At 43.4% G+C, this 13,971-nt stretch overlaps 1 protein-coding gene across 7 annotated transcripts in view; it reads right to left on the bottom strand.

The window, feature by feature from the left end:
• The window catches only part of brsk2a (BR serine/threonine kinase 2a), a 206,128-nt gene that overhangs the window by 83,231 nt on the left and 108,926 nt on the right, over positions 1–13,971 (bottom strand). For all 7 annotated transcript variants that reach the window (XM_078168023.1, XM_078168025.1, XM_078168027.1 and 4 more), the window contains exon 2: positions 1,458–1,552. In XM_078168023.1, coding sequence (XP_078024149.1) covers positions 1,458–1,552 — 95 coding nt within the window. The remainder of the gene's footprint in view (positions 1–1,457; positions 1,553–13,971) is intronic.

The following is a 13,971-nucleotide window of genomic DNA, read 5'->3' as shown; positions in this document are numbered from 1 at the left end:
ATGTGAAACACCTGGGTTGGGACATTATCCCGCTACCTTCCTCTCTGCTGTCACACGTTACAACGGTTCCGGCAACTACTTCTGCTACAACTAATAATACTTCTGTCAGCGCTGAGGCAAACCGAAATGACCCGTCTCTCCCTCATGAAAATATTAGACTGCACGTTGAGCCGAATACAAGATAGAAAGAGCGCAGGGTCGGGAGCAAGACAGCAATGAGTGAGAAAAAGTCGGGGAGACAGTGACACAGCAAGAAGCTGATTAATACCGACTGTTTATCAAACAGCAATATTCGAGCACAGAGAGCTTTTCATCTAAAGCCTAATGATGCTGACGCAGAAGTGATGCAAAACGGAGGGATTTTCCATTTGCAGACAACCTGTACTGTGAGCAAACCCATCCGCTTCCTGCTTTCCAGCTCATAAGCAAACAATTACAGTAGGCGCTCCTCTCTGCGTGTGTCCCGTGAAAGACAATTTTCAGGTTGTAGCATCTTGTCGTCCTCTATCTTCCTGCTCTCTTTGCTTTCTTTACAACTATTCCATCAACACAAGGGCCAATTTTGCAGCATGCCAATTTTGCGTGGGCACTGAATAGAGCTGCCCAGCAGGGGCCCTGGGACGTAATAAGAAAAAAGAAAATCCCTACTGTATCCTTCAAAACGAGGCTGTGCGGGTAACAGCGACATTACAAATAAGAGCGTTTCGCCCAGACGATTTTGAAGCGTTTTGGAGTGAGGGTAAAGTAATTATAGCTGCAGAAACCTGCTTCATTGTTGTGTTACCACGAGGTTCCTCGGAGGCTCTGACTCCTGGCAGGGGAGCAAAACAGCCGACTGCCTCAGTTTGAAAAGGCTGAAAATCAGCAGCTTCAAAAGACCTACTATCACTAACTCAGCCAATGATCCACCCTTCATGAGGCTTATTATGCCAAAAAAAGGGCTAATATTCAAACATTTTTGCAAGCTCAGCCATTGATTTATGTAGAAATTTCAAACCCACTCAAGCACTCCAGTCTTTCTAATTTTGATTTTTGAAATGCTGGCTGGCAGTCGGCCCAGACTTTATGTGTCAAAGAGGTGGCTCTCTCAGGGACATCACTATTCAGTTACAGTCCAACTCTTAGTGTGCCTGGCTGCTGCATATTAAGATTTTAGGGAGCGAGAGAGGAGTGATGTTCATCAAAGACTCTGGCCACAGTTAAACAGGGACAATGTGGTTGTCGGAAACCGGACAAACAATAACCTTTCTCACCTTTAGATACACAAACACTAGTGTCTCACTAGTACTGGCCTTCTTTACAGACATAAAAGGAAATACTTGTGCAAAACAAAACAAAACAAAAAACAGTACATCTTCAGAGGAAAAACAAACATGGTTGCAGAGTGAAAAATTGACCTCAAAAATCTTAACTGTAAATCTGAACCCCACTGGAAGAACCGAAAGTTGTGAACTTACCTTCATTAGTACTGACTCACTGAGTTTCTCACGGTTGACAATCTTTATGGCGACTTTCTGGCATGTTACACAGTGGATTCCCAGCTTGACCAACCCTGCAAAAACAAACAGGAAACACACACTTAGATGTCCGTGCTTAGGACTGATTGCAAGCTGACATGTGATCAGATGACGCCAGGAAAACACCGCATAATGTGTTCCTCGTGTGCACATTACACAAGGACATTCAGAATAGACTGCTGAATTAAAATGATGTGTGAAGCAAAGTAATGTTTTTTTGGCTTACCGCTAATGTGCATTGACCAGACTGATGTATAATGGCTCGTGACCTCATGTACAGAATGCTGATAATGACTTCTGAAGTGTAGACAGTTCCTTACAGAATCTGCCCTCTGGGGTTTATTTGAGTCATAAAAGCAGTAACTGAGTGGGCCATTTGTGTTATTGATTCCTATAATGTACTAAACTGCTGTGATGCAGTCGTGTTGAGTTCACTGGAACAGACAATAAAAGGTGGCGGTAACAAACAGAGCCAAAGGTCAGCTGTTGAATGGGACTCATTATTGGCCAAAGCTCAAAAAATGACAAGAATGAAGCAACAAACTGTAGGAGAGCAAATCAGGATGTTACATTTCAACAACCACACTGAAAGTGTTACCTTTTACTTCATAGCACAAACACATCGATGCATGGGGAGAGATCTGAGTGTTTGATCCACCATCCCCAGTCTGCTCTACTGGGATTCACAAACCTTCTACATTGGCATTAGCATCGAAATCAAAACCCCCACATCAAAAATCCTGTGATTCACCACAGAACCACAAAAGCATCTCCTCTGCTTTGCCTCAGCGAGTGTCCCCAGGTATCCTTAGTTAAATGATCAGCCACAAACAATGTAGAAAACAAGCGGGGATACCCCAATGAGTGTACAGTTACAGTGGAACAAAGTGGTGTGTATTTGATACGAGGGAGCCATGATGACAGCACCAATCCATTTTCTGCCAGGGACCACAGAGCTGCACACACATTAGAAAGATGTTTGCATCAGATAGATTAAACTGAAACAAACACACACCCATACACAAACAAATGTCGCCTCTCTATTATTGATTTCCCCAATGGCCCTGTGGTGCTGCGGGGATTTGGAGACTACAGAAGATAATTTTTAACTTGGTAAAGTACAGCATCTGAGCTCTCTAATGGCTGGCACGCAGAATTTACAGGAACACCAAAGCGGAATAATTTGAGGGCTCTGATTTCTTGCCACTCTCGTGCTGGCAGAGATAAAGATGGTGGGATTATGTTAATAGGTGTTACTATAGTGTCCCCGAGATAGAAATGGTGCAGTTACTAAAAGAAGCATGTTGATGCAGAAAGGAAACGTCATCAAACTGCATCAAACTGGCAGGCTGAGATGAACCAGACTTACGTGGGCTTTCTAGCTCACTCTCCCACTGTGTCTCACACAGTTTGATTTCTATATGAACCAGCAGAAGAGGAGAGTCAATGGGCTTTGAGGAGGGAACGTGGGGATGCAGACACAAGTCTTCTGACAACACAGAAACGACGGAGATAGAGGAAGTGAGGCAGCAGTAGGAGATTAAGAAGGAGGAAGAGAGGAAAGGTATATAGAAAAAGAGCGTGCGAAAGATGAAAAGTGAAAAAGATTGAGAATCAGGGATAGTACATTATTCAAATGGCAGGCCACAGATAATTAAGCAATAATGGAGAGCATTGTGTGGGAGTGAGGCTCTGGCTTGGGAGATGAGGGGCCGCGGGGGCCGAGAGTGGAGACACATGTAGGAGAGAAGAGGCGTGAGAGAGAAAGAAAGAGAAAAACAGAGTGACAGAGTGCAGGGCAGAGAGATAGGGAGGAAGCAAATTCTAAAAAGAGGAAGACAAAAGACGTAGATAGATTTAGAAAAGGGGATGAAGCAGCTGAGCAGGAGGGGGGACGATAGACAAACCCATTAGCCCTGTGATGGTAATCATATGTTAATGGCTGCTATAGAGAAGCTCATAAGTCATGATAAACACATTAAAGAGAAAATATCTGCCTGCAAACACGTGAAAAGTTAACTGGATTATTTGCCTCTCTATCCATCTTCCTCGAATGTCTGTGTTTTTGTGAGCTGAGGGCGCATTAGCAAGAGGGAAATGTGCACGGGAAGACAGCAGCACATTACGATTTTACAACCACTTTGTGTGCGGGTTGAAATGAACTCTCACAAGGAAGTTCAGTACATAATACAAAGGGACGAGAAACATAAGTATCTTTCATATCACACGCATAAAGATCAAGACTTAAAACAACAATACAACTAATTGTAACGGCAAAACATATTCAATTTAAAAGCTCGAATCACACAGTGTGACATGTTTAGTCACTAAGGGTGAAACAACCGCAAGGAAATGTTGACTCCAGGAGATCAGGAGTCCCTAAAAAATACTGAAATTATATTTCAAACCCACCTGAGGAATATCAGGCCAGAGAAGAGAGGATAATGTGCAACATGTCCTCAAAATTGCAAAAATTAAAGTTTCAATAGGGCCTGCTGACATGTGAGGCTACACAGTGCAACTCTCAAGTAATAAATCTGTTAATGTCAGTTTACACAAAATACTAATAATATCATTTATTTGGTAGCACTTCCACTATCTTGGTTGGGCATGTTAGCATAACATTTGCTAATCAGCACCAAACAGTAGGTACAGCTGAGGCTGATGAAAATGCTGCTAGTTCTGAAGTATTTAGTCATAATCCAAAGCACTTGACCATTTTAAGTTCTAACCAGATTATGGTGTTAGATGAAGATCAAGAGATCATCGAGTTATTGAAATGGACCTGAGGAGAATATGGAGGTCTGTATCAAGCTTCACAAGCTGCATTACCAAAGTCAGTAGGCTTTGTCCTCTGGGAGGCATGGATGTCTGTACAGTACAACACTTCATTGCAATCCATCCAATAGTTGTCGAGATATTGTAGTCTGGACCAAAGTGTTGGGCGGATGTATATTTCCATCTCGAGAGCCTAGCCACTAGCATGGCAAAAAAATGTTGCATTTTATATTAAACTCAGACACAGAGAAATGTTACTATAGATAGCACCTGAGACACGCTAAGGCATGTAATCATGTGTGGGGGTTGTGTGCATTCACACAGTAGTTTGCCAACACACAGTACTTGTATGTAACAAGAAGTGTAGAAAAACAGTTTTCAACCCAGAGCAGAAAAAACTGTTGAATAAAAGAAATGAATAGACATGAATAAATTAAGAACATCTGTGGACTTTTTGGCCTTTGGTGTGTGTGGTAGTTGCTCCTGCTGCCACACAGCTGATTTAAATTGCAGAGGGCCCCACTGCTGCTGGTTGCTGCTGCTGGACGAACATCTTGGCAGTCTGGAGTGAAAGCTGCGCCCCCTAGAGCGGAACTTTTCAATACAGGAAGTGGCCAGCTGGAATGTACTAAGTGTTTACCACATCATTTTAAGTGATTGGAATTTATAGTTCATAGATTTTGTTTATTTCTTTAGAGTAATAAATTTAGTTGTTTCTGTATCAGAGGTGTCAAACACACGGCACGTGGGCCAGAATTGGCCCGCCAAAGGGTCCAATATGGTCAACTGGATGACTCCGCACACCTTGTATTGGTGTATTTGTGTAGGCTGAGAGGTGCCAGGTTTCAGGAGCAAGTTAAACACTAAGTAGACTGCTTCATCTAAAATGCTACCAAAACCTTTGATTTGTAAATAGTCTGTAAGGCAGGGATAACTGAACCTGCTTCTTTAATAGCTGCCACCTTAGTTTGGTGTGGTGATGTCAGCATTACTACACAGGAGTAGGAGTTAGGTCAGATTTTTTCTATGTTAGGTCAGTTAAGTTCTGTATAGTTGACCTATTTAGGGGGCCAGAACCCTGTTGCTAATTTTGTAAGTTGTTTGCTAGTGATGGTGAGATAAAGCTTTATGAAGCATTGAAGCTTTCCAGCAAAGTAGTTTCTTTTTTGCGGCTACGTGTGCACACAAAACCACCTGTTGGTCAAAGAGTGTAAAATAAGCAAATAGCTTTATAATACAGATGATCTCAACTGTGTTATCTCTGATAGTGACAGAGAATAATGACTGTCAACAATGCAAAAAAAATGCATCAAATGTGTGTAAATCAATCCTTCGGTCAATAATTATATCATATATTAATTACGGCAGAAGGGTAAATATCAATGTTCTAAAACTGGAGAGTGGCAGCAGTTTAACCAGGCAGAGGGCACTGAATTTGCTTGTGTAAACAGGAAAGAGAAAAGACTTAATTCGTTTTTACTCAATCACTTCTCAACTGCTCACTGGCTTGGGGCATCATCGATAAAGTCCTGATACAAGCCTCAATACTCGCTTCATGGTCAACTTCCTTGATTTCTCAACACACTCTCCGAGGCCTTGGCATTGCACAAAACATCCCTTCTGACTGCTTAACCTTTGGTTAAATAAAACCCTATTTTTGAAAAGCCACCTGTGGCTCCTCACGCCTGCCAGCTCAGTCCCTCACAGTTGGGTCAACAGAATTTGTTTGAAGCAGCAGGACTGTAGATACAGAGACATGTGGTTGAGAACTTGGGCAGCAGCAGTTGCATCAAGCATCACTACAAACAGAGGCATGTTTCAGCCTCAACACCATCACAGCATTTTAATCATGTTTAAACCACCAGCAGCCCCTCTACAATAAACAGATATTCTAATGGTTTATACCTCTCAGTTATTTCCCTTTGCTAATGTCCGACTCCACCATCAGCTTCTAACAAGAGATACCTGCAATTAAGGACATAAGATTTTCTCACAATAATTACATTGTGACTTGCCTCCAGTATGTTGTAATATCTAATTCTCCTCTGCCTCTCTATGACCCAAAATCAACCCTGCCTCTCCTTCTCTCTAATGTCCTGTAATAACGATGATTGCCTGATACTCCCTGTGCCCCTTTCAACTGTCTGTGACGACACCCAAGAGGAAACCCTCTCAGCTCTGGCTGAAAGTGTCGAACCTGGAGTGGCAATGCTTGGGGGGATGGTTGTCCAGGAGATGCCCTGGAAGACACCGGGGTTTCGTCTGGATCTGGCTGGGCTGACCAGGTAGGCTGTCTTTGAACAAGGCTTCAAACGTAAGGCTTTGACTGAGAGCACAAAGGATCAGAGCCTCACAGGGGGGAATACGGAGAAGATTACCGCTGCAGTTGCCAGTGTCCGTGCATGATTTTGTGTGTGAGCATATGGATTACATTTTAATTTGATCTCTTGCTGCTGCATTGGGATGTTACTGAAAAAGAATCTATAAAAACAATTATTTCAAACGTGTTTATGAACATGCATGTACTGTACAGATGGTACTTTTGTTAAGTGTAAAGCTGATGTGTAGGGCAGCACTGTTGTGGTTAAGTGGGAGACACATACAGACTGGTATTGTCACACACTGTACTTTTATATACTTTTCATTAACACACATATGGACAAAAGCAGGCTGTGCAGCCGACCTGAGTTTGCAACGCCACTGAATCAGCAAGCGCATCGATCTCTCCTCTCCTTTGCCCTCCTCCCGAATCAATAGCATCAAAAGCTCTTGCCTTCACAACAATGTCAGAATAATGACAACAGCCAGGAACTTATGGGCTGGAGAGGCCACCATCGACTGACCCGAGGCCTCCATCCCAGCTCTGCACTCTTTACTTTCCATGCTGCTCTGTGATTAATGATCTAATGTGGAGGGAGCGCTGGAGGAAGACACAGAATGAGAACTTTGGTCCACGGCTCAGTGAGCATCAAGAGCTGAGCAGCGTTTGGCTGCGCTGTGCTGGAAGCTGCTGCATTGCTCCGAAGTCATGGTTTCAATCATTTCCCCCGCTGGCTTTGACAAATCCGGGGATGAATAGTAAAGTTTTTGAATACAAGCTGAGCTGATTGCGTCTGCAGAGCCGGCCATTAAGGAGGAGCAGGCTGGAGGAGTGAGGGTCAGAAGTAAAGCGTTGATGTATGAAAATAAGAAAGGCAGAAACAAAGGGATGACAGAGGGAAAGAAAAGCACGCTGAGAACCATGACTGTGCAGTAACTCATCATTAATGAAAGCAGTTAATTAACAACAATAACTGCACAGAGTTGTGAAAATGTGACTAATCAACTCTTTTTCAAAGCTAAAGAACATTCTGGCTGTTCCTCTGCTCCTCTGCATCAGTGAGCCATGCACCAGCGCTGATTTGGTAATGAGCTTTTTGTCTCACTTCACATCTGTCCTGAAAACATCTCTGATGGGTGTCAGGATGTATTAATTATGGGAGCTGATGTATTTTAACTTTTTGAATGAAGCAACCTCTTGCCAAAGATTTTAAAGGAAAATACTTTGGGATTAAAAGAATATTCTCAAACCAACCTGACACTTTAAAAGATGGCATTTAGTCCATGGTAATTGGTGGGTAAAAGCCACACTTTATCCCCGGATCCCACATAAGCCAAGCAGCAAAAAGAGCTGTGTTTAGTGGGTGAAGAAAGCAACGTGTCATTATTTTAAACTATCAAATCGCTTAGACATGTTACAGCCAAGTTATCTGGAACCCTCTGAGGTACCAAAAGATTCTGCAGCAGGGCAGTTTTTCTGAATGAGCTTTAGTAGACTATAAAGTGAGAGCAGTGCGCTTTCTTTAAATCCTTTGACTTGTTATGGGAGTTCCCAGTGGGCCCTGCTTGGCATGTTTATGTTTGCCTTCCTCTGCCTTCCCTTAAAGCTGTTTAGCCTGGCAGAGCAGCCAGGAAAACCCCCACTTCCAGCGTGAGAAAACTTGTCTCCTTCTGTGTTAACTTGTGTGAGCCCTTCTTTCTCCAGCATGCCCATCAGCGGTCGATCTATCATCTGGCAGCGGTGGGACATCCAAGGAGGAACAGGCAGGAGAGGATCCTGACTGTGAGCCCGATTTCCCCTGCCCATTAATCTGAGACGCTGAGAAGGAGAGCTGGGGAGAGAGGACAGGAACCCCCTGCTTGAGCCTATAGGAGAGGCTCTTTATGATCTGCACCTTCTAGCTACACATCCACGGAGCCACACACACATACACACACAATGTTTGCAGCTTCATCCTCCTCACAGCACTGGCATCCATGCGGTTAAAGATCATTACTGGATAGCTTAATTTCCATCTGGAAGCGACTACTATGAGTGGAGACAGAAGGATGAAAAAGAGATGTCTCCACTTGCGCACCTCTCTCACTTTCAAACTTGATCTTTCAGAAGCCCTAAGCCAATGCCGGCAGATGGTAGTAGCTTATGCTGGCTTAGCTTTCTCTCCCTGAGGCGCTGGCTCTGAGAAGCTCGTTGCCCTTAGGCACAGATCTGTGAGCTGCTTTCCGCTCCTGCTCTCTAACCCTGAATGCTCTACGTGGAGGGCTACAGCTCTGCTCTGAGATCAGTGTTTGAAAGGAAACACAATGTGTTACTAGGGGCTTATTTCTCCAGCTTCTTCTGGCCATATGGAAAGCCCCTGTTGCAGGGCGTGGGAATCCCCTACACCAGGGCAAAGGGCAGAAGTTGAAGACCTGCAACATCAACCGCCAACCTCTGTCTCTCTGTTCTTCACACAAATACACGAGCACACACAGACAAATTTAATGAGCAGGTATGTTAAGTATTAAAATGAAATTATGCTCTCTTCAGTTGTGTTAGCTCTACATACATTAATTTACTGTAATTTTCTGTAATACTGAACATGTATGTGGGTGGTGACTAGAATAGAAGACAACATATTCTTCATTATGTACTTGTGGTGACAAAGAGCCAAACACAAGTGGTTATGACTAATTGATGCCTTCATATAGTCTGTGTGCAATTACTGTAATACAAGAGAAATCTAGAGAATACCTCCTACAAGATCTCTGCTTTCTGTCAACTATTTTTCTGTTTTCATCATACAATACTTGTACATAATACAGCAACTGACATCCTCGTTTCTGGTTGTGAAGATGCAGAGATGCGCAACACGAACGTCTCACATTTGCCGACAAAAGTTACTGCTAAAGACCATGCGAGGCAATTCTCTGATGTTCTGAACAAAAGCCATGACAAACTGTTTTGCACCATGTGCAACCCTGTGGTGAAACACCAAGTTTTCAACCGCAAAACACCTGGGGAATGGCTGAAAGACAAGTAACTATGAATGTCTGTTGCATCCAGTTCTGAAAGAATTCAGATGACTTAAATTAAAGTTCAGTCAGGAACACTTGTCAAAGAAAACTTCATTTCCATTTCAAGTATTATATTTGGCACAGTAATATATTTGGCAGTATGGCTCTGTTCTGGGGCCCCTCTGCCTTTCCTCTGGCCTACGCATAAAACCTCTTCCACGCGCCTACTGTACATGAAAAGCATAAGGCGAAGAGAGCAAACCTCCCTGCCCTTCCATGCGCCTACATGGAAAGCTGAAGGCAGGATCAATGACAAACAGAAATGACAGTGATAAGTCAGACACAGCATGAAAAGGAGGAGCTGGGGTGGAGGCCGGTTGCAAAGTAGCTTGCAGAGGAAGCAGCAACAATAGGCAGGCCAGAGCAGTTTAAATAGGGCGCCCTGAATGAGATTTGCCAATTGGTTGCAAAGAAAGGAATCATGTGACCTTTCAGCTGTTAGAACATGCAGAACAGTGGGGTTTTATTCTCAGTGGAAGAAGTTGCCTTTGTTTTATAATAATTTTTTACTTCTTTTTCTTTTAAAAATGCAATTAGTTTTTGCAATTTTCACCTGTTCCTGTGGTATCATTGCAAAAAAAATGCCTAAAAAGCACCAAAACATACACTGCATTTTTTTTTTTTTTTTTTTTTAGAAAAAGCTGCCATGAAATCCAGCATTTAAGGTTGCAACAATCCCTAAAAAAGCCTGCCAAGATCCTGGAAGGACTGATAATATCAATGCGTTAACTACACCCAGTGTAGTTACCAAAGCAGAAAGGCAAAAAAAGAAAGACGCCCAGCAACCCTTGATACAAATCTATCAGTGAAACAAATAAGCACATAAATTAATAAAACATGCATTTTGGATGTCGGTTTATTGATGGAGCATGCTCTACAAACCAGCATTTATATGAAGCACAAGATTGTAGATATGCAGACATGCAACATAGTAAAGCCTTGCCAGTAAATCTCTGCTTTTGTCAACTATTTCTCTGTTTCCAATCAGTGTGTGGGCTGACTGTCTCTCCCTTCCATTTTGTTATCCAGTTACTCCATGTACGCTCCCTCATTTCTCAGTCGCTGCCAAATATTGCCCTCATTCCTCTTCTACCCATCAGTGTTTTCTGACTCATTTATCTCCCGTCTTCTCTATTCACCCTCTCATCTATCCAGAAAAGAAAAAGAGAGGGAATACACCAGCAGAAAGCTGTTGAGTCATACTGTGCAGGAGGGAGACAGCATGTCGAAGATCAAACAATGCTCACTCGCTCCTCAATGAACGTGCTCTCTCTCTCTCTGTCTGTCTGTCTCTCTCTCACCGCTTCTTTCCTCCCTCTTCATTCACTAAATCGCTCCATCTCCTCCATTCCTCCACCTCCTCTTTCGCTCTTTTTGCATTTTCAGTCAGCCGTGACGTTAGTCTACCCAGCCTGAATTCCCCCTGCAACCCTCTAAACCCTACCAGCCAAAGCAACATCAGTAACAACAGAGGCCCAGGCCAACAGAACAGCTTCAAAAGCAGGAAGAGCAGTTTAGCCCTGGAGTGCTGGAGCGAGGAGGGAGGCACACTGACGCACGCATACAGAAAAACTGTTTATTTAGCCTGCATGAAATAAGACGTTTGCTCAACAGCTCCTTTATAAGTTAACTCCCTGCACCAAACGGGGATCTCTTGGTAAATACAATAATGTTACTTTACCCAAAACGGAAAGAGAAAGTGTTTCTTCTTTCAAGGGCACCTAGGAGAGGGTAGGTATTACATGAACCTGCAGCTGAAGGGCGTTTCTCACAATGACTCTAGGTGCTTTGACTGTTAAGTGATGAAGTATGCACTGCATTATTATTCCTGAAAATTACGGACTTACAGCATTAGCTTTGGTTTGGATATGATCAGTTCCCCTTCAACAGAAAGCTCAACCTTTGCATGAAAACAGCTGAAAGCCACTTTACTCAGCACTGATGTGTGACCTGGTGCACAGGTCTTAGTGTTCTCACTACAGATACCAGCATTTTAACCTGGGATAATATCCAATACTACCACAAAATGTGTCTTGTCACCATTTACCTTTTGTCTCTGTAACAGATACAAGAATAACATTATCAGAAATCAGTGATAAAAACACATAATGTACACAAACATACTGTACACAGAACTAAAGTGCATTCTCTACAGCAGCTATCATCTGCCCTGTGTGTGTTTATTCTATTGTATTCCAGAGTTCATGTTTGTTTACTGTTTATACGAAGAGGGAGCACACGAGTGTAAGAAGCCCCAGCGAACACAGAGTGAAATGTGGTGTAAGGCGATGCAGTTCTGGGTGGCTCCAAGGCACAAATCTATTTTTTACATTCCAAAAGAAGTACGAGAACGATCCAGCGCATCGCCAAAAGGCAGCAACTACTGAGCGACGCACTTAGTTATCTAACAAGCTCTCTGATTGGCAGATCTTACAAAATCCCCACCCCCTTGCAGCATCAGCATGTAAATACATGCACGAATACGTCCTCAGAAGTTCATCACCTGCACAGTGGAAGACGCAAGCTTCACACACACTTGTTTCTGCCAGTGAGGCAAACAAGTCCCATTGCCAGAGGTAACTAACGCGTGATTGCACAGCAGAAAATAGCTCCAAGGTTCAGGCTGTCATATGTTTGACTGTGCAAAAAGTTCCTGGATGTTGCTAGAAACATATGGCACACGTACCGAATATCCTCATGTTTGCCAGGCATTCACACTCGAGTTTATCCGTGCTGAAGCCATCTCACATTTGAATTTGAAAGATGGATCTCAGCTCCTGCGGATTTTGTGGATTAAACATGCAAATTAAAAGAAAGTCAGGGAGAACTTTTTTGGGCAGGAATTTCGCCTCTTGCGAGGAGCCGGTCTCCCCCATTAAGTTGATCACAGACAGTGATATCTCTTCTCTTCTGAATCTTACTGCCGAGATGTCATCGCGGATTCAAAATGCTCCACTCTGAATTCTGGTCTGATGTGACTGGAGTTAAGGCCACAGAGCCGAGCGAGAGTGACACTGTCAGAGGAATGTTCTGCCCGAATCCCAAATGGGAACATCAGAGCAAACATAAATGAAGACACGGGCGGGCAGATATATGGGAGAGATGAGAGGAGAGATGGAAAGAACAAATTTTAAAAAAAGAAAGAAAGTTGTGACAATGAGGCCAGTGACAGGGAGATGGAGCAATACTGGTAAGGACAGATAAATAGAGAGATGCTGGGAGAGACATAGTCAAAACACAGAGAGAAAGTGGGGCCTAGGAGGGCGGGGCACGGAGACTCAGATCTATTTTTAATGCCTCTGACTGGGGATCAGCAAAAGGAATGTATAATTACAGCCTCATGAATAATGCAAGCAGGCTTCTTTTAATTAGCCACACCAGGCCCGATGCAGCAGCCGCAGCAGACGGGACAAACACACGCACGTACATACACACCTATACAGTATATACGTACGCACAGACAGATATGTGGTCTACAGAAAAGGATGTTACCGGTGCGCATATGTGTCGCCTTTGAAACATATGTGTGTGCATGCTAAACATCGTACTCACACACTCCTCCGGGGGAGACGGGAGTCAAATAAAGAGGCGATATGATGAGCTAAGGATTGGTGCCTTGGTGATGACTCTCTGATAGGCTTCACAGTCAGAGGAGCCCCTAGACACCACTCAAAGAGCTGCACACTGTCTGCCTGTCATGTGTTAGATAACCCCCAATATAAAAGTATGAATTATTAAACATCTGACTGGATAATATTACAAAACCTCACTGTAACCATAGAAAGACACGCTGGCAGTGGCAGTGCGCTCTTTCTGTATTTTTCACACATGCATGCTGGAATGCGCGCATGCCAACACGAGCGAGCAGGAGAAACGCACACTATCTGGCAAGCAAAGCATTCAGAGGCGCCAATTGTGTGGGCTAGGAAAGAGAGGGGAGAGGAAATCTAAGAAGCAATTAATCAAACCTTGCTCATCTATAATTCAGCTTGAGTTAATTCATTAATTAACAGTGTTTGGATTGTCTTTGCAACATCTTCATTATCAAACATGGACCAGGCCGGAACAGACTTCAGTGAGATGAGTTCTCATCAAACCGTCCTGATAACCAGCTTTCTTCTAAATGGTGATTGAAATGGACGGTCGAAGCTCAACTAGCAAAAAACCCAACTTAACTCTGTCCGCACATCAAGAGAAGGCAGGAAGCTGGATCCAAGTTGGAAAGACACATCAAGACGCCGGCAGGATGTTATTCAGTTGTTATCTGGCAACTCGACTTCTCCCATCTTCAGAGCCTTAA

This window comes from Epinephelus lanceolatus, chromosome 5, assembly GCF_041903045.1.
Source record: "Epinephelus lanceolatus isolate andai-2023 chromosome 5, ASM4190304v1, whole genome shotgun sequence".
Taxonomy (NCBI): Eukaryota; Metazoa; Chordata; class Actinopteri; order Perciformes; family Serranidae; genus Epinephelus; species Epinephelus lanceolatus.
Note: the sequence above shows the minus strand (reverse complement) of the source record. Positions and strands in the feature narration are given on the sequence as shown.